The sequence below is a fragment of the Cucurbita maxima genome, unplaced genomic scaffold, assembly GCF_002738345.1.
Source record: "Cucurbita maxima cultivar Rimu unplaced genomic scaffold, Cmax_1.0 Cma_Scf00043, whole genome shotgun sequence".
NCBI lineage: Eukaryota > Viridiplantae > Streptophyta > Magnoliopsida > Cucurbitales > Cucurbitaceae > Cucurbita > Cucurbita maxima.
In genome coordinates, this window is record NW_019272059.1 from 382,821 (window position 1) to 406,560 (window position 23,740).

General features: G+C 34.8%; 3 protein-coding genes and 2 long non-coding RNA genes across 5 annotated transcripts; 4 read left to right on the forward strand and 1 right to left on the reverse strand.

Annotated features, from left to right (window-relative positions):
- Positions 1 to 5,481: 5,481 nt before the first annotated feature.
- On the forward strand, positions 5,482 to 6,513 carry LOC111470284 (abscisic acid receptor PYL4-like). Its single transcript, XM_023115841.1, has one exon. It carries the CDS (start codon positions 5,708 to 5,710, stop codon positions 6,338 to 6,340), a length of 633 nt encoding a protein of 210 aa, XP_022971609.1. The 5' UTR covers positions 5,482 to 5,707; the 3' UTR covers positions 6,341 to 6,513.
- Positions 6,514 to 8,996: 2,483 nt separating this feature from the next.
- Positions 8,997 to 11,893, reverse strand: LOC111470158 (probably inactive leucine-rich repeat receptor-like protein kinase IMK2). Its single transcript, XM_023115662.1, has 2 exons — positions 9,948 to 11,893; positions 8,997 to 9,790 (listed from the first exon to the last, which is right to left on the reverse strand). The coding sequence occupies exons 1-2, from the start codon at positions 11,851 to 11,853 to the stop codon at positions 9,183 to 9,185; spliced, it is 2,514 nt and encodes an 837-aa protein (XP_022971430.1). The 5' UTR covers positions 11,854 to 11,893; the 3' UTR covers positions 8,997 to 9,182.
- Positions 11,680 to 12,209, forward strand: LOC111470159. The gene is made up of 2 exons (XR_002714990.1): positions 11,680 to 11,754; positions 11,964 to 12,209. It is a non-coding gene; the product is annotated as an uncharacterized LOC111470159 (long non-coding RNA).
- A 2,323-nt stretch (positions 12,210 to 14,532) lies between these two features.
- LOC111470186 (PRA1 family protein B4-like) lies at positions 14,533 to 15,655 on the forward strand. Its single transcript, XM_023115712.1, has one exon. It carries the CDS (start codon positions 14,670 to 14,672, stop codon positions 15,345 to 15,347), a length of 678 nt encoding a protein of 225 aa, XP_022971480.1. The 5' UTR covers positions 14,533 to 14,669; the 3' UTR covers positions 15,348 to 15,655.
- A 977-nt stretch (positions 15,656 to 16,632) lies between these two features.
- On the forward strand, positions 16,633 to 22,705 carry LOC111470243. The gene is made up of 11 exons (XR_002714999.1): positions 16,633 to 16,795; positions 16,878 to 17,004; positions 17,091 to 17,519; positions 18,567 to 18,713; positions 19,032 to 19,170; positions 19,928 to 19,968; positions 20,056 to 20,323; positions 20,852 to 20,957; positions 21,822 to 21,941; positions 22,013 to 22,147; positions 22,271 to 22,705. It is a non-coding gene; the product is annotated as an uncharacterized LOC111470243 (long non-coding RNA).
- Positions 22,706 to 23,740: the final 1,035 nt, after the last annotated feature.

A 23,740-nucleotide genomic window follows, 5' to 3' on the forward strand; every position in this document is an offset into this window, starting at 1 on the left:
ATTCTGTTTAATTTTACAACTAAGTTGACAGAAAGGCAATGGATAAGACTCGTTCAAGCCGTGAAGGGGCCGCTACAGATAAACCCAATAAGTTGCGTAGTAATGAATCTCTCCTAAATTCTCTTTAGAAGATTCAGACCGTTACTTTTCAGAACTTCATTATTTGCTGCTCCTTACCTACTTTCTCTTCATAGTTAATGGTTAATTGACTATAAAGACTGGAATTATTTACATTACCTTTGAAGCCCTGATTTTGGATGATCTTCTTTAGTTAAACTATAGTTCAAGAAATCGGCGGTAGATATTATCCTCTTTAGACTTTTCTTTTCAAACTTCCTTTCAAGTTTTTTAAAATTGTCTTTTCTAGTGTTTTGTTCTCCTCTCCAACTGATGTGGGATCTCAAATGACAATGAAAACCTAATTAGTTAATGGTATCAGAGCAAATATCGAGCGATGTGTCAGCGAGTATGCTGGGCTCCGAAGGAGTGTGGATTTGCGGAGTCTCACGTCGATTGGAGAAGGGAACGAGTGTCAGCGAGGACACTGAGCCTCGAAAGGGAGTGAATTGTGATATCCCACATTGATTGGAGAGGAGAACAAAACACTCTTTATAAGGGTGAGGAAACCTTTTACTAGCTGATGTTTTAAAAATGTTGACGGGCTGTAAAAGCCTAAACAGAACAATATTTGCTGGATGTAGGCTTAAGTTGTTACTTTTCAAATTTTTAACTGTGCCCAGAATGGTAAGATTTTATTTATTATTTTTTTTGCGTAGCACTCAATAGGGAGCCACCGAATATACCAACGACACCGAACACGTGGAATGAGTGCATAAGGATGTTGTATTCAGCTCGGAAATAGTTCAACTTTTGGTTTATTAGTGAAGGCTATAAGTGTTAGTATTTTTTGTTCTTGTTTCTAAGATAGAAAGGAGTTCTTGCAATTAACATCGACACAAAATGATAGATTGTCTAATTATACCAGAGTTTTCTTGGTATCCCGTCGCTCATCCTTGTTTTACCCATCAAGAATATTCGCTTATTCATTTTAATTGTTATATGTATTGTTTTCAAATAATTTAATAATTGTTTTGTCTCACTTTGATTAAAATATATAATCAGGCTTTATTTGTTATCCAGTATGATATTTTATTTTATTTGTAACTTTGAATAATTAATAAAAAATTCTTTTACAACATGTTTATCGTATTATAATTAAGTTTTATTCATTACCTGGATGCATTAAGGAATTATGAATATCTTAAAACAACGAAAAAACAAAATGAAATAAAGAAAATAAAAGCGTGGAATAGATATTAAAATATTAGCTATAAGAAGGAAAAAAAACAATAAAAGAAAATAAAGAGTAAATATTGAAAAAATATCTTAATTTGGATCTTTTAGTACGAAATTAAGGAATCATGTGACAGAAATTAAATTTGGGTGGGGGATATTTCTACAAATTCTTCCCATCAACGTAACTTTAAAAATTAAAAATATATGTACATTAAAAAAAATAAAAATTAGAGAGAAAAAAAAAAACCATTAATCAAAACACAATTTAATAGATAAATTGTGAAGTATCGATCTCAAAGTTAATGGTTAAATCTTAGTTCTCGAAAAAGTATAAGGTTGGAATATTTCTTTATCGTGGTGACTATGATGCGACTCGTTTTCAAAATCATTAATTTTTAGTTCATGCATAGAATTAAAATTTTCTATTAAATTTTATTGATTCAACTCTATTTTTAATTAAGATTTGATTTATTTTCCAAATTATATATTATATATAGAAAACCTGATATAATTATTTTAATAATGATTATTAATACGTATATGTGCGATTGATTTTTTTTAATAACTATTTAATAATATGTTATATTAAAAATGATCAACAACTTACATATTCATAAATTTGCCATTATAGAAAGTCGTGACTTATTATCACATAGTTAAAATACACAATAAACTGTTTAGGGTTTTGTTTTTTGGACCTCTTCAACAAACACTATCAATCATGCGTAGGTCATTTACCTTTACTTGAAAAAATAATAAATATAAGTGAGTATTTAAAAATATTAACTAAGGCACTTTAAAAATATGTATACTTTCCAACCGTGAGCTCTCTTGTTGTTTTTAGGCTAAATCTGATGCCTAAGCACACCCTAATTGATCGTTCATAGGTTCAACTTCACCTATGATAATCTCATTCATAAAACCAAACTTATAGACTATTCACGTAGTAGCATATCTTAACTATCCTAAAACCAATCCTAATGGTACTAAAATTAATAATTGTCCAAAACATTAGTTATATTGACGTTTTCTTACCTTAATTACATTAGAAACAATTATGTGATGGTTCAAAATAATCAAACATTTTCTTACCTTAATTACATTAGAAACGACTATGTAATAGTTCAAAATAATTAAATCGAGCCAATAAAGCCAACTGAAATCAAATCGAATTATTTATTTAAATATTATAATTTAGAATATGTTTCTCAAAACCCAATGGTTTATAAGTAAAATGAAGAACAACTAAGCTTAGACTCCCAAGCATTTACTAATGCTCGTCTTATTTCATGTCCACTTTGGTAATTTTTCAATGTGTTATGGGCTCTTTGTAGTTGACAATTTTGAACCTTGGAACGGTTGATCTCTTGACCGAGTTGAATTTTCAATTTTTTTCATTTAAAAAAAAAATTAAAATCCGTGAAACTTTCAAAAAAATTAATCAAAACTTAAATAATTTAAGCCTGAGTTTCATTCCTTAACCTCATTGATTTTGGTAAAGAATTTTTTATTTTGCTAAGAAATATAAAATTTGTTATAAATAAATTGTTTTAAAATAAAAGAAAAAAAATTAAATAGTTATATACTTAAAAACTAAACTAATTTAATTTGCCAAATTAAATAATTCAATTAAAAATGACATCTCTTTATTACATGATTTATCATTAAACTAAAACATTTATCTATTGCTCAAAGCTAATTGGATATTGTTTTATAGATTATGATATCACATTAAATAAATATATCTTAAAATTAATAAATTATAAAAGGACAAATTCCAGGCTGTGCGTTATGTTTCAATTAAGGTTGCCACGTGTCGCTTAAATATCCAACTGCCCTTTCAACATTTGAAATCCAACGGTCCAGATAAAAAACAGACAAATTTTGGGTGCGGGATACAACGTAAAACGTGGAAGCTGCTGCTTGGTTGGAACTTTCAATGTTGTCTTAGCCCATTTGGTTTTACGTGGGCCCGATTAAGCCCATTTCTCATTGGCCCAATTCAGTGTTCTATTCATTTGATCCGTAATTCAAGCAGCCCACATCCTGGCCCAATTTCTCTTAAATTTGAGAGAGCGGAAAATTATAGTGACAGATAATTGGAGAATTAATTAATTAAATATAAATAAATCCTTTCAAATTGAAAATATTTTAAATGATACAAATAATATAGAAGAATTAATTAATTAATTAATTAATTAACATATTTAAAATTAGCAAATTAACACAGATAAAATAGTTAAAAGAAATGATTCTCCTAATCAAAGAGTAAAATGTGGTAATAAATTTTAGTAATTTAATGATAAGGAAGATTAATTAGTCATTAATAAAAAAAATAACCATGGTTGAATTACATAATTATTTCATTAATTAATCTCTTAAAAATTGTTGAAAAATATGATGAGGCCGACATAGGCACTAGATTCCAGAGGTTATAGGCCCATAACACATAGCCTATGGGCATGAGGCCGATTTGCCTGCCGCTGGGCCCAACAAAATGTGGTTCATATTAAAATTAAATTAAAAATTAAAAAATAAATTGTGAGCCAGTTAACGGTGTCGTTTTTTGGTGGGCTGTCGCAATTTTTCTTTTTATTATTCTCGCCAAAATGTTGCAAATTGAAGGCTGGAAATTAATTTCATAATGAATTTAAATTAATTTTCATCATTTTCCTCGTTAAAAAACCGAAAAATGGATGTTTATATTACTTTTCTTCGTGAATTCGATTGTCACGTGTCGTTTGTTTTTCATGTTGTTAGACAAACACGACTCTCGATATGATATTGTTCACTTTGAGCATAAGCTATCGTGACTTTGTTTTGAGATTCCCCAAAAAGCCTCGTAATAATGGAGATAATATTTTTTTGTTTATAAACTCATGATTATTCCCTAAAATAATCTTTGTGGAACTTTCATCATCCAACACATGTAATTATATGTTGTTTGTTCTTATTATTTCAAATGTAAATTTATATATTGAAGGAAAGTTCGAAACTACGTATACTCTAATGCTCAAATCGATATCATATTTTTTTGTAAATAGAGAATAAAAAAAATATTTTTTGGGTCTAGCGCAAAAAATTACACATTTTTTAAATGTACAGTATCACCCTTTTGTCGCAAAAACTTAATCTATTCCATGCTTTTAAACCGTTATATAAGTATCTAAATATTCCGTAATTATGGTTTTCTTAGATTTTTAATTGACTTTTAAGAGTCTTACTGAAATTGATGGCTGAGAATTTGAACCGCTCTTCCACTTAAGCGTAACTCTTAGATTGCAAACTCAATGTTCTTTCGAGCATAATGAACCGGTCCGACCCATGTACAAGTCAACCATATGAGTTTTGGTCAATCCATATCTGGGCTCGTGTGTGTCACCCTAATTGGGCCTCACCCAACCCATGGGTCAACCAATCATAACCCATGAGTCGGCTACGAGTTAACCACAATGGGCTTCATCCTCCTCTTCCTCGTTTTCGAGGTCCAAATCTCTATAATTTCAAGACTCGACCCAAGTAGCTAGATTCACTCATAACACTAAGTACGGTCTTTAAAAATTCAAGTTGACTACGCGTAATTCATACATTAAATTTGAGATCCCAATAGGGGGCCCTCCCAAATGCATGAGAAAATTGCGGGCCTTCAAATTGGGCGTGCAATCTTTCATCTTTTATGAATTTATTCTCCAATGTGCAACCATCTACCAAGTTGCCCATTTGCTGAATAGTTTGGGGTGCTATATTATTCAACACGACGCCGCATTTATGAGCCTTGGCCCGCTTATGAATTTTCCTCTCTTTTCTTACCTGTTTATAGCCAAGTTTCAATATTACGAAAGAGAGCATGTGGGTATTTTTTCAAAAGAAAAAAACAAAGGGCCAGTCAATCAAGTCGATTCGGTAGGTTTTTTCGTAATATTTTAAATTTTCTTGTTCGTTTATTTTGTAACGTAATATATAAAATTTGATATCAATTAAAATATAACTCAATAAATAAGATATTATTTTTTTTAATAATAAAAAAGAAAGATATAATTTTAAAAGTGGTTTGTGCAAGTTTTGTTTTTTTTTTTTTCACTAAAATAAATAAATAAATAAATAAAACAACTACGGAAGTAAAAGGAGAGGGAAGGGTATTTTGGTAATTCCGCCCGATCAGGTTACTTTTAGACTATATATATATAACAGGTATCCACAAACGTGCTAAATCATCTGTGAGCCAATCGAAAAGACCGAACGATCGATCGCTGAGAGGCTGAGCTTATAAATCAACCGTCGATCAGCCGCCGTTCTTCGCCGTTGGCGGGTGGCAACTGATAAATCCTCTCTTTCTATTTAATTTTTTTTTTTAATTTCTTTTACGTATTTTTGTTTCCCGTGGAATCGTGAAAAGCTCTCTTCGCTGGAAATGCTACCGAAGCCCTCTGTATCGTCTGTTCTAATAGACCAAATCAACGGCTCCGATTCAATCTCCGTCTCAATCCATTGCCATAAGGAGGCTCAGAAGTGGTTTCCAGTGCAGGAATCCGTGGCCCTTTACCATACGCACGCTGTGGGGCCCAACCAGACCTGCTCCGCCGTGGTCCGAGAAATCGCCGCCCCCGTCTCCACCGTCTGGTCAGTGGTCCGGCGGTTCGACAACCCTCAGGCTTACAAACACTTCGTCAAGAGCTGCCACGTGGTTGTAGGCGACGGCAACGTCGGAACCCTAAGAGAGATCCACGTCATCTCCGGCCTTCCCGCCGGCTGCAGCACCGAACGTCTCGAGATTCTCGACGACGAACACCACATCCTCAGTTTCAGCATGATCGGCGGAGACCACCGCCTCGCCAACTACAGATCCGTCACAACACTCCATCCTTCGCCAGCCGACGGCGGAAATAAAACCATCGTCGTGGAGTCCTACGCCGTCGATACGCCGCCGGGAAATACCAAAGAAGAAACAACCGTGTTCGTCGATACGATTCTGCGTTGCAATCTTCAGTCGTTAGCTAAACTCGCCGAGAATTTGCATAAACGCAATAATCAATCTCCGCCATAACTCAACTTCATCAATTAGAACCTTCTCTATTTTCCCTGTTCTCTGTTTCTTCAATTTTTTGCTTAATCGTCTAGAGATTCTCATTGGCAATTAGAAGGTTCTAGAAAGAGGGGTGAAATTGTGAAGGGCAGTGGAGACAGGGCCTTCATTTATTTATTTATTTTTATTTTTAACATTTCCATCTCAACTTTTCTATAACTATTATTAATAAGTTTGTGTATGTTATCATTTCTCAAATAAATAATTTTTAGGTTAAATTTAGAATAAATATGGTAAATATTTTTTAAAATTAATTATTGCATAAATAGACAATAATAATACTAACTTTAACTTTAACTTAAGAAATGGAAATGAGATTTTTTTTTTTTTTTTTTTTTTTTTAACGGACTAAATTNTTTTTTTTTTTTTTTTTTTTTTTTGTGAACGGACTAAATTATTGATGGAGAATCCCGACTCCAATTCTTTGAAATGGAGAAAGGGATCGGGACGGGAATGAAAAATTCTCACGTGAACGGAGAGGAAAAGCGTATCTCCGACCCCACCCCGTCCCGTTGTCATCACTAAGATTATTATGAATAATGTGAAATTTTTGGGCACGTGAAATGCCCGGCATTTAGCGATCAGAAGTCTGTGTCAGGACGACGTCGTTATTCAAGATACAGGCAGCCTCATTAGCCTCCAAATCCGATGCAATAACTCACACCGCTCATACCTGATGACTGAGATTACCCTTTTTCCTTTATTTTATTTTATTTTTATTTTCACCGATTTTAAATAATATATTTATTATTATTATTATTAAGAATTGCTTCACTCACGTTCCATGACAACTGGAAACTAGTGGGAAAAGGGGAAATTTTTTTTTAAAATCATTGAATTTTTACACAAAAATAATAATAATAATAATAATGTTTCTGCCATTATTTTGGAAGCAGCTGAATACATTAGAAAGGCAAAAGTTGGATCTATTTTCTTCTATAGTTTGATGCAAAAATAGAAATTGCCTTTCGTCACTAAATCCTTATTTTTATTAGAGATTTAATTGGAAAAAATAAGTTTTTATTTTATTTTAAAATATAATTTTCTTGAGAATTATTGGGAAAAGAATTCTGCATTGATTAAGAGTAAGATCATGTCATACTATTGTAGAGGTTTGTGATTCGTAATACAAAGTGTAAAAAAAATGCATTAACATTTATTAAATAATTGATGTTTTATCTACCAATGTGAACATAGATCAACTTTACGTAGGATAATAAATTTTTTTTAACGTCCCACTTAAATGGGTTTATAATGAGCGTGAGAGTGAAAAGAAAGGTGCAAGTTGGTTAATGTGGGAGTGTTTTAAAAGGCAAGTTGTGAAGGGGGAGGGGATTGAAAGGGACAGGGTTTTGATTTGGGAGCCAAGTTGAAGAAGTTGGGAAATGCAAGTGGGAAACAAGAGAAGAGGAGCTGCTTTTAATGTCTACATCTACTCTTCAGTCTTGTCTGCTTTTCGATGCCTTCACGCCTACCCTATTTTCATTTTTCCCCACTTGCCCTCCCTCCTCTTTCATTTCCTTCCTCTTTTGGGCCTCCTTCGCCCTGCAGGCCCAACTTCTTTTTTTTCTATTACTTATTTCAATAAATTGATTTAAATCATTACTTAAATTAAAAATTTTAATTCCACGTTAAAAATATATATATATATATATATTTTTTTTATAGGGTGAAACTTCTCCCTAAAATATATAATGGGTCAGAGTCAGTCATTGAACGGTGTGCTAGCAATGGACTAGATAAAACAAAAACTTTAAGACTAGCTTACTGTGTTTTGAATCAATGCAAACACTGACTCATCACTCGTGCTTTATCTAACGAGCACGTTGATTATTATTTATTTTTAAAATTTGATAAAATGAGAAGATTCTAAAATTTATTTGACTAAATAATTATATTGAATCCAGCTAAAAAAACGTGTTATTGGCTTATTTTCAAGTCTTTTTCTTTGAAGAGTCACTAGAGATGTTCAATTAAAGAGGTTGGATTGAGACATTTTCTTTAGATATAATTAAAATGGTTTGAGTTATAATTTTTTTTAATCAAAACAAGATAATTAAGCAATAAATAATAACCATAATTTTAAAGTTAATAATTAAACCATCTATTTATTTATTTTTAAAAACTTTAATTAAAAAAATAGTTGTAAAATTAAAATAAATATATGCTTGTATTTATTTTTAATTAACATATACTACGGGTGAATTTCAGCTCGATTTACTTGAAGATAGTCATGAATTATTGACTGTGATTGATTTTTTTTCCCCTAAATTAATAATTTTATGGAGTCTAAATTCATTATTCTTGATCCGGAGGAAGATTGAGAAAGATAATGCCGATTAGGGTTTTTACAGCAGAATATGATTGGGTTGAGCTCTATTCTATGGCGAATCGCAGCCAGAAATCAGGGACGAATGACCGGACTCCGGTGATGATTCACGAAAACAATCACTACAACATCGCCGGAACTATTTCGCCCTTCAAATCGTCATTTTCCGGCGCCGGAAAACAGGGCAAGGAGAGGGGTTAATCCCAATATTCTAACTAGGTAAGCCGTTTTTACTCGAGTATTTGCTTTTGAATTTAAGCTTTCTATAAACAAAAAAGATGATCGAAGACAGAAACTCCCAATTATACTGAAGATTCGCATTATACTCGTGTAACATCGACAATATACATACACCTACATCGAGAATCAATATGAATAAAAGAATAATTCGAGTACTAATTGACCAAAAAAATAAAAGAATACATATCTTCTGAGCTTGATCTTGTTGGTAATCTATATCTTGCTGATACAGCTCTATTCATTTGCTGGTTGATCTTTGGCGCCATCATCACCAGAAGTAGAAGCCGCCTTAATTTCCTCCAGTTGCTGGAGAATTTGCGGTACGTCGGGCCGAGAAGCTGGCGAGGGATCGACGCAATGCAGGGCTAGTTTTAAAGTGTTCAGCAGTTCATCGCCAATATTGGGTGTGTCTTTCATCAGCTCCAAATCAAACACTTCATTTGTCCACTCCTCCTTCACTTTTGAGGCCACCCACTGAGGTAAATCCATTCCATCCATGGCTTCTCCAGGTGATTTTCCTGTCAAGTTTTCCAATATTATGACTCCAAGGCTGTAAACATCTGTCTTTGCTGTCGGTTTCTTGGTCTTTGTTAGCTCTGGTGCATTGTAGCCCTGTGTTCCTGCAGTGGCAATCACATTTGTGGCTGCAGCTGAAGTCATGAGCTTAGGAAGCCCAAAATCCGCTATACGAGCATTGGTTTGATCATCCAACAAAATGTTGCTGGATGTGAGGTTTCCATGAATTAGATTCTCCTCTGTGTGGAGATAGTTTAAGCCTTGCGTAATTCCAATCACTATCTTCATCCTTGTTGCCCAATCGACTGTCGTTTCCGGCCCGCGAGCTGCATAAAGTTAACAAAAGTAAGTATATTAGTTACAAGTGTAACTTAACTAGATTAGTAACCTCTTTTATGCTCTGTAGCTTTGAGTATCCGCCCTTTGTTTGAGCTATGACATCGAAAGATTTCGTGGTTGTAAATTTGTACCGCTAAGCCTTACCATGAAGAAAGGAAGAGAGGCTTCCTCTAGGCATGTATTCAAAGACAAGAAGCTTCTCTCCTTTGGGGCCCAAGTAGTATGCTGTAAGAGCAAGTAGATTCGGGTGTCGAATTTTTCCGAGTCCCGCAACTTCGGTTTCGAATTCCTTCTGCCCTTTTGTTGTCTTTTCCCTTAATCTTTTCACTGCTACTTCATTACCATCTTCTAATGTTGCTTTGTATGCTGTTCCATATGTGCTCTTGCCCATAATCTCCGCAGTTGCACACAGAAGATCATCGGCAGTGAAAACAAATGGCCCATCAAAATGAACTAGTTTTCCGCCAGCTTCGCTCGCCCCTACTTCAGTACTACCTTTCTCGATGCTCCTCACGGCAGCTTGTTTGGCTGTTATGTTGTCATTCTTTTTGGAAGCAGCTCTTTTTGACAATAAACAGCAGAGTAAAATCGAGCAAAGAATAAGTAGAAGCACCAACAGCGCTCCGGCCGCTATCAGAATTATGTCCTTTACACTTAGTTTGCGGTGGCGATGCAGTTTCGGGACTTCGGTTGATGGGTTTGTAATATTCTGTGGGGAGGAAGCAGGTAGACATGGAGTTGAAGAACTAAAACCACACAGTTTAAGGTTCCCAACAAAAGAGCTCGCATTGAACTTATTTGACAGGGGAATTGGGACAGGACCAGAGAGATTGTTGTAGGAGACATTGAAAGATGTTAGATTCAACAAATTAGTCAATGATGGTGGAATCTGTCCCATGAAGTTATTTTCTGAGAAATCAAGTTGTTTAATAGCAGAAATGTTCCCTAAACTTGCAGGAATCTCCCCATTAAATCGATTCTTCCCAAGCTTAATCACTGAGAGATTCTGCAATCTATCAATATCTCCAGGAATCTGGCTTTCAAGGCGATTATCTTCAACATTCAATGACTCAAGAGAAGACAGATTGGTGAAACTTGAAGGGAAGCCACCATTGATGGCGTTCTTCGACAAATCCAACCGGCGAAGTCTCTTCAGCCTGCCGATTTCAGCTGGTATAGCCCCAGAGATCTTATTTTCACTGAAAGAAATCTCTTGAAGCCATTCCAATTTGGTCAAAGAAGGTGGAATTGTTCCAGATATAACATTATGATCAAGCGTTAAAACCCCAAGTGGACAAGTTCTGTTTCCAAACCCACCCCAAGAATCTGGGACAATCCCAGAAACATTATTGTGCTGAAGGGCAAGAATTATAAGAGAAAACGACCGTGTAAAACTTCGAGGTATGGATCCCGACAATGAATTGTAGCTCAGATTAACTCTAATCAATTTGGTTGAATTTGCAAGACTAGAAGGAATTTCTCCAGTGAGGAAATTGTTGCTCAAATCAAGAGTTTGAAGAAGGGGAAGATTACCAATTGTAGGAGGAATAGACCCTGAAAATCTGTTGTTGAAAAGATAAATTCCTCTGAGATTCGGAAGGTACCCGAGCGACCGAGGAATGGTGCCGGAGATCGCATTATCATGAAGGCTGAGCTTCCGAAGTTCCCGGAGCTGCCCAATTCTGTCGGAAATCCGGCCGGCGAGTTCCTTCCATGGAAGCTGTATGGCAATGACCTGTCCCTTCACACACTTGATTCCTGCCCACTGCCCGGAACAAGCTCCATTACTGCCATTCCAGCTATGTAAAGCGCCTTTCACATCAATAAGTTCATGCTTTATAGCTTGAAGAGCTTGAAAATCTCCTTGTGTAACAACCACTCCATCCCACATCTGGCCGGTGACAGATTGAAGAGAAAAAGCCAAAAGATGAGCGAAAAACAGAGCATTGAGGTACGAATAACCATTTCTCCATTGTTGGATCGTCCATTTTCTGTTCTTATTGGATGATTTAGAGCACCAAACAGCTATTTTTGGTGCAAGAATCTGCATGAACTGAAATGGGTGTGAAGAAAACAAAAGGATAAAAGAAGGATTGGATTCTTCTTCTTTTTTCTCTGGTTATTCTAGGGTTTCTGAAAGTTGGGAGATATGTTTTATAGGAGGAGAAGAAGAAGAAACAAAAAGGATAATGAAAAATAACGGAAAAATGATATGAGCTGAGAGAAAGAGTTGGAGTTGGACTGATAGCATGTGAGAATCTGAAATTTTATTATAATTTAGGGCGGAGAAAGGATTTAGCGTAAGCCCTACATAATGGGGTCTGAGTCTTCGTTCTTTTATGTTAACGGCTACATTTTTTCTTCAGTTATTCGGGCTACGTGACATTTATTTTTTCCCTTTGCTTCTGTAACGCCTTGTCGCTCCTCCAACGGCTATATTTGATTGGGTCAAGCATAGTTGGTGGATAATGTATACTGGGAATTATGATAAAATATTACTACTTTTAAATATTACTAATAATAATACAATAATGATAAAATAATTCATTCTCATGCCCGAGTAATTGACATGTGTATTTGGAATTTTCATAGGCCAAAACAGATAACATCCTACTAATGGGCTTGAGTTGTTACAAATGGTATTAGAGTCAAGCATTGGGCGGTGTGCCAACACGGGCATTGGACACCTAAGGGAGTAGATTGTGACATTTCGCGTCGGTTAATAGTGTGGAAACTTCTTTCTAGCATATGCGTTTTAAAATTGACGTAACGGGCAAAAGTGAACGATATTTGTGGGCAAAAGTAGACGATATTTGTGGGCAAAAGTGACCAAAGTGGACGATATTTATGGGCAAAAGTAGAAGTGGATAATATCTATTGAAATTGGGGGTTACATTTCTCAAATAAAAACTATTTGCATGGATTTTAAAATTTATTAAATTGAACCTAAATTAAACTAAATAGATTTTAATCTTATGTTTAATTACTACAATTTTATCTTATTTACTAACCGATAACAATTAAAAATTTCAACTGTTTATGGCAGAAAATTAAATAATTAATAAACTCTACCAAAACGTACAAATTCCAAAAAGAAAAAAGAGGAAGAGAAAAGAAAGTAAAAGCTTTCTACTTTAATTTTGTTTTTCTTCGTAAAATTGAAATTCTTTTGTAGAAATTGATACTTTCTCTAAATAAATAAAAACCACTTCTACTCCACTGATCATTGCAAATTAGATTATCAAATGGTTGGAATTTGTGTAATGAATTGAACCATTAAGCACACCAATAAGCCCTACATCATAAGCCATCTTTTTCTTCCATTACATTTTGTTGTTGTGAAATTCTAGACAGGGAGAATGCACCTAACATTCATGTGACAACAATTATGAGATGTTTTTTTTGTGGAGAAGAATGCGATCCGTATCACAAAAAAAAAACATACATATCAATGTAGTGTTGGTCATACAGACTCAGATATTCAAGCTACTAAGAGAATTTAGAAAGTGATTGAAATAAGTGTATGGTGTCTGGCTGAGCTTATAGAACTTAATAGAATTTACCTCTTTCTAGTTGGCAATCTCTCCTTGCTAGGTGACACGATTCTCGTCGGTTTAGTCGCTTTGTATATATATATTTTTGGTCCTTTTAGCTAGTGTCCGTGGTCCAAATTCACCCATATCCACCAAAAAATAAACATATCTTCAAATTACTTCCAAACCCTTAACAAGCATTGCTAATGGTGCCGACATTTATTGTATTAAAGAAAATTCAAACTCATATCTAATTAAATCTTAAGAATAAAATAAAATATACTCATAAAGGGAAAAATATTAACTGATTAAAGATATATTTCATAACTAATATATTCTGCTAATATTAACCAATTACGAATATGTTGAATCTGACAAATAAGGCACGACTTTCAAGAACGTTAATCTAAATTGACCAGTTCAACATGAAAAGTATCGGAATACAATAATAATCCAATGGCCATCCGAGCTCAGTTAATAACTTAAGCTATATTGCTGAGCCCGTGAAGAATTTCACCGACCAAAATAAAATACATTTAAAAATTAATATAGCAATATAAAAATGTCTTTTTTTTAATGTATTAATTAATCGTATAGTGTATTACTCTCGCATTTTTATTTTATCATATTTTTTTTATATTAATTATCGTAATATCTAACTTTATTATAAATATTTAATTTAAATCAACAAGTCTCACGTTAATTTTATATTTTTACGCAACTTTGCATGTATTAAAATGAAATTTATAATACTATAATTAAATGTCAATCTTGCCACGTCAAGAAGAGTTCACAAATATAAAATGGTACAGAGTCAATACTTTGCTTCGATATTAAGGCAAATAAATTTGCCTTAGAAAGGATAAAATATCGAAGTAATTTTAAAATGCAAAATTAAAACTAGTTGTAAAATTTATTTAAATAATTCAATTGAAATATCTAATAAACATGATAATAAGGTTAAGGTGAATTAAAAAAAACAATTATGAGGGAAAGGTGAAATTATGTACTTTTTTTTCTTATATTTGAATAATGAATATTTTACCAACTAGAAAGATGAATCATTACCGTTGGTTGACCGATCAAATCAATATGAATGGACGGTCACGATCAGAAATAGAAGGAAACCACAGCGAAGGAACGTCCTTACGGAATAAAACTTCCGCCCGACCGCGTTTTTCTCCACTATTTATCGGCAGAGGAGGCTTTATATCGTCAGTTTCGTTCTTTCATTTCCCTTCCGACTAAATTACGGGAGAATCATCCTTCGTTAATAATCTCCTCTCTCGCGCCTGCGATTACCATTTTCCAATAGTCTCAAGATCCACCGACAATGGCTTCCTCCTCCCCGGCCATACTTCCCATCTCCAATCCTCAATCCGGCACCGTCCCCGCCGCTGCCTCAGGCGGTTCTGTTCAATCTCAAGCCCCTGTTACCACGCCGGCCTTTCGCGCCTTCATCAACCACCTAACGGAATCGCTCCGACAAGGCCTCTCCCAGCAGAGATCATGGGCTGAAGTTGCGGATCGGACGGCCTTTTCGAAGCCTGAGTCGTTCTCCGAAGCGACTCTGCGAATCCGCAAGAATTACTCCTATTTTCGCGTCAATTATCTCGCTGTGGTTGCTCTGATCCTCGGATTTTCCCTCGTTTCTCATCCGTTTTCTCTTCTCCTTTTGGTCGGGCTTTTATCCTCGTGGCTATTCCTTTACCTCTTCCGCCCGTCGGATCAGCCGCTGGTTCTATTTGGCCGCACATTCAAGGATAGCGAAACCCTAATTCTCTTGGTTTTGCTCAGCGTGTTCGTCGTGTTCCTCACCAGTGTTGGATCGGTCCTCGTCTCGGCTCTTATGGTCGGTGTGGGTCTGGTCTGTGCCCATGGTGCGTTTAGGGTTCCTGAGGATCTCTTCCTCGACGAACAAGTAACTGAATCCACCGGATTCCTCTCGTTCTTCAGCAGCGCGGCTTCCAGCGCCGCCGCTGCCGCCGTTCCTGTGGCTGCTCGCACGTGATTTGAATAGATCAAGGGATGGAATTGCCTTCGCTCCGGTATCAGTAAAGGCATTGAATCTTGAAAATTGGCGTAGACGAAATAAGATACAGCTATATTTTTCTTTTTTTGTTTTGTGCAAAATTTCATATCAACGACCTGCTCTCTACCTTAAGATAGATTATCATACTGCATACGATTTCTATGTGTTCAATTTTTTCCCTCTCTTCTCTTACTATGGATATCGCTATGTCTTGTATTTGATTTTTGTTATAACACACTGTGGAATTCTGTTCTCTTAATTGTCCTATTCGTCAAGTTCCGGAGTTCTTCGCACATTTTCCATGCCATTGGTTTGTGATATGCTTGTTTGATATGTAGATTTGGGGTGCTTGACAAAAAGAAATTTGGGTCTGTGATTCATTTCTTCCGTAAATTGGAATATATTTTTCATATTGTTCATCTTCTCCGATCCAGCAGCTAGATCATTTTAGGTGATTGCTGAACCTTAAGCTACCAAATTTTCTAATGTCATGATTTATTCAATTTGAGTTCGCATAGTTTTGGTTGGATTGGACAAGAAATAGATTATAGAAACTTATAGAAACTGAAATCTATGCCCTCCGAATTTGGTTATTGGATTTCTTGGGGTATGATAAATTGTAGCCTTATTATAGCTTGAGAGGAGGTTTTAGAAGCTCAGAGTTTCTCATTTTTGACATAGTTCATCTCGAAACTATGTGCCAAGTGTATGAATCACGTTTATAAATCTTAAACCCACTACAACAACCTAATGTAAATCTAATCGAGCTTATGTTCATCGATTTCGACAACACAAATTTATGACCTTACTTGAACCCAATCTGTTTTATGAGTTGTGTATAAGTTCTAAGGAGATGAGCTAGCGATGAATTTTATGAGTTGTGTAGTTCTAAGGAGATGAGCTAGCGAGGAATAACGGTAAGCTAGCGAGGAATAACGGTAAATTAGGTCTTAGAGAATTCAATTCAAACTCAACTCAATCGTTTGTATTAGATAATAGTTTGCTGTTAGTTCATTAATCCTCTTAATACATTTATTTTAAATTTTAGATAGTAAATATTAATTTAATATTTATAAATAAATAATTTACTTTTTTTTATTCAAAATAAAAATTGATTTAATTAATCAAGTCACCAAGTCAAAGACACCTAAATAAAATGGAAAAAAATTATTTAAATGCAAAATAAAATTCAAGATGCATTAAAGAAAAAATCGTATCACCGTCCTGATTTGCGTTCATTCTCCCGCCAATCCCTCTCCGTCGCCATTCTTTCAAGGTTCTGCTCCATTATTCTGTTTCTCTCTTTTCACAATCCATCATCATCCTTTCCGTGCTATTTGTTTGCGGACGGAACCAAGGAGGCCACAACTAATTCTATATTCATCGTGCCAGAGTTGAGAACCAAGCCAAGGTTGATCTCGATTCAGGTTGTTTACCTTTCTGTCTCTACTTCAAATTGACGATCCTCGCGGCGATCAAATGCTACATCGCTGAATCTTTGTTTCGCAGCATCAATGGCGGAGCGGGATCCGGAACTCGCTTATGTCATTGACGAACTCGACGATCAGTCATTCTTCTCGCTTTGCTTTGTTCCTTCAGCGTCCATCAGAACTTGGCTTCACAATAACACCGAGAGGTTCCAAATAAATCCATCGCAGTTATTCACTCTTTTCCTAGGGTTTACGAAGGATCCGTATCATTATGTTAGAAAAGCTGTTACAGGTTGCAGGTTTGTGGAATAGAGTTCTCGAAGACGGCAGCATGATTGAAGGTTTCTATTGCGTGCTATTGAGCTTCTAAACGACGTGGAAGATTTTGTTAGATCAGCTGCGATACGCATTATAAGACACTCGTTCTCCAGATCTCTCTTCATTGATTCTGTTTTTACAACATGAAGATTGTTATGAAGTGATTTCAGTTCGGTAGTAAGTCGCTGTTCCTTAAGATTCATAGTCCTCTATTTGATATATACATAGATGTTTGATGAGTTGATGGCGAGAACTAATTATTTACTGTGTTATATACACGGAATATCATGTTCCTTTAGCAGCAACACCTCTTCGCGATTGATACAGGTCATCACCTGAGATCTAATGGTTGCGGCGCATAGTCCAGAGAGGAAACTATTTGTCTGATGAAATATTCGTTAACGTAAGTTTAAATTTCACTATGCTGTTGATTTCTCTGGATTGTTGATATTTACTCATTTGAAGAAGTTATCATTTATTGTTTACGGTGCTGTTCTTAACTAGATTTTGAGATATCATTTTCATCTAGAGTTGTATTGATCCATAATATTTTCTCCGTAACTCGTTAGATTGCTTGGTTGAGATTATCCATTCCATATAGGTAGTTCCATCTTTTGCACTCATCCATTCGATGAAGCTGGTTTCTCATTCACGAAGATTGAGAACAAAAATATGAAGAATTTAGAGTTTACATTGTGATTTTTTCACATGTTCACGACTGCCTCCGTCTTTTCAATGTTCATGTATGAATACTCTTACTGTTACTATTAGAACAAAGTTGTTTGGATACCATTAGTGTGGTGTGCAGATTGACGAACTTACTTGGACCTAGTCCTGGTTTGTCTCTGGATAGCTTTTGTTCTCTTTGCGTGCGGTGGAACAACTTGGTTTTAAGTATTCATTCCTTGGTTGTGTGCAACTTTAGATGCGATTTCTCTTTTCCGTGTCCGTTTCTCTCAGTTCTTATGTTTAGTGTTCAATGGCGTAGAAGATGAATTCTATCAGGTAACTTATGTTTGTATGTATGGTTGAAATGTACCCCTATATCTCCAACATCGTTGTAATCAATCATCATTCTTGACACGCTTTTCTTTTCTAAATTTAATCTTGTAGTTTCTTCATGTTTTATGCCACGAGGTCTTGGTTGATAGTTTTTCAGCTTGCTTGTTTAAGCACCTTACCATTATTACCATAATGTTCCTCAGTATCCTCCTGCAAACGCATTATCTTATTAGATTGCTGTGTTAAATGATTTTAAGTGAAAAATCACTGGCCTTTTCAAGAGAGAGAGATAAAAGAAAATTCAGGAAATGAATAGAAGCTTTACAGAATGAAATCCAGTCTTGTAAATCAGATTTTAGCTACGAGTGAATCATATTCACATTTTGTCGTATATATATTTCTGCAAATAAATGGTGATTATAATATTGCGATTTCTCTTAATCTCAAGGTGCGAAAGTCTGCCTGCGATGCTTTGTATACTTTGTCCATCCTATCAACGAAATTTGCTGGCGAAGCCTTAAATTTACTGATGGATGTCCTGAATGATGATTCAGTTTCTGTCCGCTTGCAGCCTTTGGAGACATTTCAGCGCATGGTAATGTCCAATTGTTTGAAATTGCAAGAAGCGCATATGCACGTGGTATATTTAATCCTTATTCTATGTTTTGGAGTCCTTCAATTGCTCATAATATGTGTTCAATGATAGCTTTCTAAGGTTACGTTACATGTGTAACAGTTTTTGTATCTTTAGTAGTTTACTATTACAAGTTTGAACTTTACGGTTTCACACGAAGCTGTTCACCGTTAAATCATCCAAAGAATCAATTTATTTGTTTTAATATTTGAGCTGGGTTGTAAAGATCATTATCTTAATTCGGTTCATATTATTCTTATATCAACATTGACCTTGCAGTTTCTCAGTGCTTTAAGTGACAATAATGGTCACGTAAGATCTGCTTTAAGGAAAATTCCTAAATTAGCGAAGCTGCTTGATTTGGACATTCCAACCGTCTTTTAATGGTCTTCTCGAAAGTTTAGAATCATACCCACAGGTATTGTCCTCCCTTGGCCCTTCCCTGTATTATTTCTTCGTTTACGTTTTTGTGTATAATTTCTAAACATTCTTTTTTACTTATTATGTCCATTCCTTCTAAAAATGGAATCGACCTCCAACACAACTTCAATATTTTTGACGTTCTAATGTCACCTATTAATTGCTAGGACGAGTCTGATGTGCTCTCCCTGCTGTTTCATATGGTCAGAATGGTGTAAATATGGTTACCTCCATTATCAAGGACTTAGCTTGCCTTTTTTATTTTCCTACATAGTATTATTTGACTCATCTAATAGTTTAATGAAATCATTTAATTTGTGGCTGGATATTGACTCATTCATATGTATTAATTTCTTTTTCTTCTCCTCTCTCGAGTTCATCTCAGTATGCACTTTTAAATTTAATGTCTAAGAGATTCTAGTAACTGTTATAGCTTCTCGATTAAATCACAGGTATCATTCAAAATTATATCTCTTTATATTTTTTTTAAAAAAAATGATGTTTTAGTTTGTTGTTTTAAAATATTAAAAAAAAAAAAAAACTTGATATCAATATGTGCGAAACACATTTGGAAGATTCGTTGGCGATTAGCTTTCAACTTTTACGACTTATTCCAGTTTTCAGTGGTGCATGTGTGGCATATCTACATTTCAATCTTTTATGTTTATTAATAGAAACTAGAAAGCTAACTCGTGAATATCAATGGATTATGATGTACTGTTAACTATCTTGAACTTGTCCCTTGTTTCAAATAGGCCCAACGTCTGAAGGAAAGCTTGGATTTGATAGTGTGAAGGTGATTGCAAGCCTTGTTCTGCTATTTTAGCTCCCGTTTTGGACAATCATAATCTTAGGATTCCACTAAGAATGTTTTCTTATGCAGCTACATTGCTTGGAAGGATCTCTCATGCTTTGGACGACAATATGGATCAAAGCACCATTTTTGCTTGCTTGCTGCAAAATAGTAAAAACATTGGATTATTTGAGCTGGGGTTTAATCCCGTGGGAGGCCCTTGCTCACCTACACCTGGAAGTTCTTTCAATGATATACTTGCCATTGCCTCCCTTAAGACGCCTGCAAGATACATGTGCAGCAGCTCAAAGATGGTGATGCCATAGAATCTATCAAGACTATGGTGCAAGACTTTGAGGTTTGTATATCAGTTACTTTGCTGAACGTTTTTTGAGGTTATACATTAAATGAATTGTTCTTTACGTATGGTAATACTATGAAGCTTTTATTAGAAAGTACAAGATCAGCTGCCTATGCTGATAAAAAAAGATAAAAAATCCAATGCCCTGAAAATTTTGTTCTTATCTTAGGTGGAAAGAAAAATGTAGTGTTAAAATAACAGAGTGGATAGATCATAGAAGTTTTTGAGCTACCTATGTTCTGCTCTGCCCTTTGGTTGGCATTAAATCGTGCCTTTAGTCACTATACTCCAAGTGTATCAAACACTTGTTGGGGTGGCTTTTGGAAGTTAATTGGGGTGGGGGATGTTTGTTTTTGCTTAGTGTCGGTACAGTTTTTCCATGGAATGGAGGTTTACTTTTATTCTGTTCATCATTCCAAAAAATGCTTTATCATTTTCTCTTTAGTTCTCATCCTTATCATTGGCAGGCAAGTATTCATATTTGACCATCTTTGGTCTAACTTCCTCATTTTTTCGTAGTTGCAGATTTTGCAAGGAAGCATTGGGAGTATTCACGTATCAAACGGACAGATACAGTGGTTCCTTAACTTCTACAATGCAGTATCTCAAGATAACGAAGCTGGCTGCAAAGGTATGGAATTTGATGTCTTCAAAACATTAGTCCTCATAGAATTGAAGAATGGGAACTCTTATTGGGAAAGCTAGCATGGGGAGATATAGGGGTACATTTCAATCAACTTTTGTATCTGAAGTTCAAATAGGATTGTAGAAGCTAGGCACCATTACTCCTAAATCTTCTTGCAATTCACTTGACTGGGGAAAACTGGTTAAATCTTTCAGGCTTAACCATCTAGAAATTTCAGAAAAACTTAAGCACTTCAAGGCAGAACTAGTGATTCCAGATAATAATGACTATGAAAACCCCCTCTATTTTGTTCCACGACTACCCGTTGGTATTGTCAGAATTTAGTGCAACTTATTTCGAGTTTGAATTAGTTATAGAATATATGATATTCGTAATCATTTAATATCTTGAAGAATATATTAGTTAGAAAATATATTTTAGATATTCGTAATTAGTTAAATTTGAATTGTAGTATATTTTATTTTATTCTCAAGATTTAGTTAGCTTATATTTTCTTATTTGTAGGTATTAGTTGGTATCTTATATCTATTTAAAGGGTTATGAATATCAATGAAGAAGAACCTTCGATCTCAATTCTATTTCTTATTCTTAGATCTTTATTCTTTTGTTGAGTAATAATATTTTCATATCTCACTTTTGAGGGGTAGATATTGCGTCAAGTATTCCTTGCCAAATTATCCTACACAATGGTCCAAGTGAGAGGAAGTTGTGGCTTAGAATCACTATTAGATAACATGACAAGTCAGTTTATCTTTTGGATTTCCTTCCCTTGGGAGGTTGTGACGAGGTTAGGGAATTTACACATATTGTTCCATTCTATAGAAACTCCAAAAGCTTCTCATTTTATAGCTAGGACTTGAATGTTGGTTTGAGAATGCTGAAGTTAATGAACGCCGTGGAGGTCCAAAACGTGATCCAGCACACATTTGTAAAGAGGAGGACGTGTATATCTTTCCATGATCAACGAAGGTTGGTTTTGCGTAGGGCTCAATTAGAATATCAGTCTGTAATATTTAAAGAACGATGATTCCGTCATGCAGAAATTGTTATGGAGATTCGAAGAAAATCAGCAACATCAAGTGTAAGGCATCCATCTTATATATAGTTCAAATGCTTACTGCTCCTGGAGATACCTTGGACATCCAAAGCTCAGCGTATTAATCATTCTTTTAAAGGTATTTCCTTTTTCCATCTTCAAATATTTTATTCTCGAGAACAACATAAAAGAAACCTACCCACTTGGTTGTTTTTGTTTCTAAAGGCTTTTGCTAACCTTGACACTTGTCATTTATAAATAGCGTTGACATGAGACTGCATAGCCTTGGCAATAACTGATGCAAGAATATGTTCCCAGGTATGTGAATTGGCTATTCCTTGGTAATTTTGGTTGCACTTTATCTATATATACATATTCATACATACACACGCATCATTAAACTTAGATTTTTCTTTGTTTGCTTCCTCAACACAATCTATCGATTTTTTTCAATATAAATTTTATGCACAATTAATTAAGCAGTTGTTGGCTAGAGGCACTGACAGGATAAATCATTAAAAAGATTTTGTGTGCTAATAGGTTCATGATTAAATGAGTACAGCAATATCATTATTAGGCTCAATTCATTTACATGTGGGCTTGCTTAGAACTTTTAGTAAAATGATTGAGTTTGTTTCTATATATGGGCTTTGGAAGAAAAATTGAAGTCATCCTTACCGTTATTATACGGGAGAAAACATTTGTCATTTAAACCTCTTAATTTATAATTGAAGTCATCCTTACCGTTTTCACTTCAAACCTCTTAATTTATAATTGAATAATGAAATACACTTTATTTATCATTTTTACGCTAAGCCTAAGCATCTCTCTCACACAAACCTTTTGTCATTTAATTGGGTAAGCATCATTGCCAACGTTATAAATACACCTATTAATTTTCAGTTTTGTTGATCATTGTCAATGTTATAAATACAATTATTAATTCTCCGTTTTGTTGGGTTTAAAAAATTACAAGATAAATTGTCTAGAGCCTATTTGATAACATTATTTATTTTCAATTTTATGAAATTATTTACCCACTCATTTTTTCATAGAATACTTTGAAACTGAGAAGGTAGGGAAGGCAGAAACTGAGAAGCAGAAAATGAGAAAACATGAAAAGTAGAAGCAAAAACTGAGAATACAGGAAAAGCAGAAGCATAATACAGGAAAAGGGGAAAGCGAACACAGGAAAAGCAGGCCCTGAGAATACAGGAAAAGCAGGAACATAATGAACACAGGAAAAGCAGGCCCTGAGAATACAGGAAAAGCAGGAACATAATATGGGAAAAGCAAAAAGCAGCAGGAACTAAGAAAGCAGGAAAAGCAGAAACTAAGAATACAAATATTGAGAATATAGAGAAAGCAGGAACTAAGAATAGAAAGCAGGAACTAAGAATAGAAAGCAGGAACTAAGAATAGAAAGCAGAAACTAAGAATACAAATATACTAAGAATACAATAGAGAAAGCAGGAACTAAGAATACAAATATTGAGATTATAAGAAAGCAAGAACTAATAATACAAATATTGAGAATATAGAGAAAGGAGGAATTAAGAAAGTAGAAAAGGCAGTAATTAAGAAAGCAACTGAAAATACAGAGAAAGCAGGAACTAAGAAAGTAGCAAAGAACTAAGAAAGTAGCAAAGGCAGTAATTAAGAAAAGGCAGTAATTAAGAAAGCAACTGAGAATACAGAGAAAGCAACTGAGAATATAGTGAAAGCAGGAACT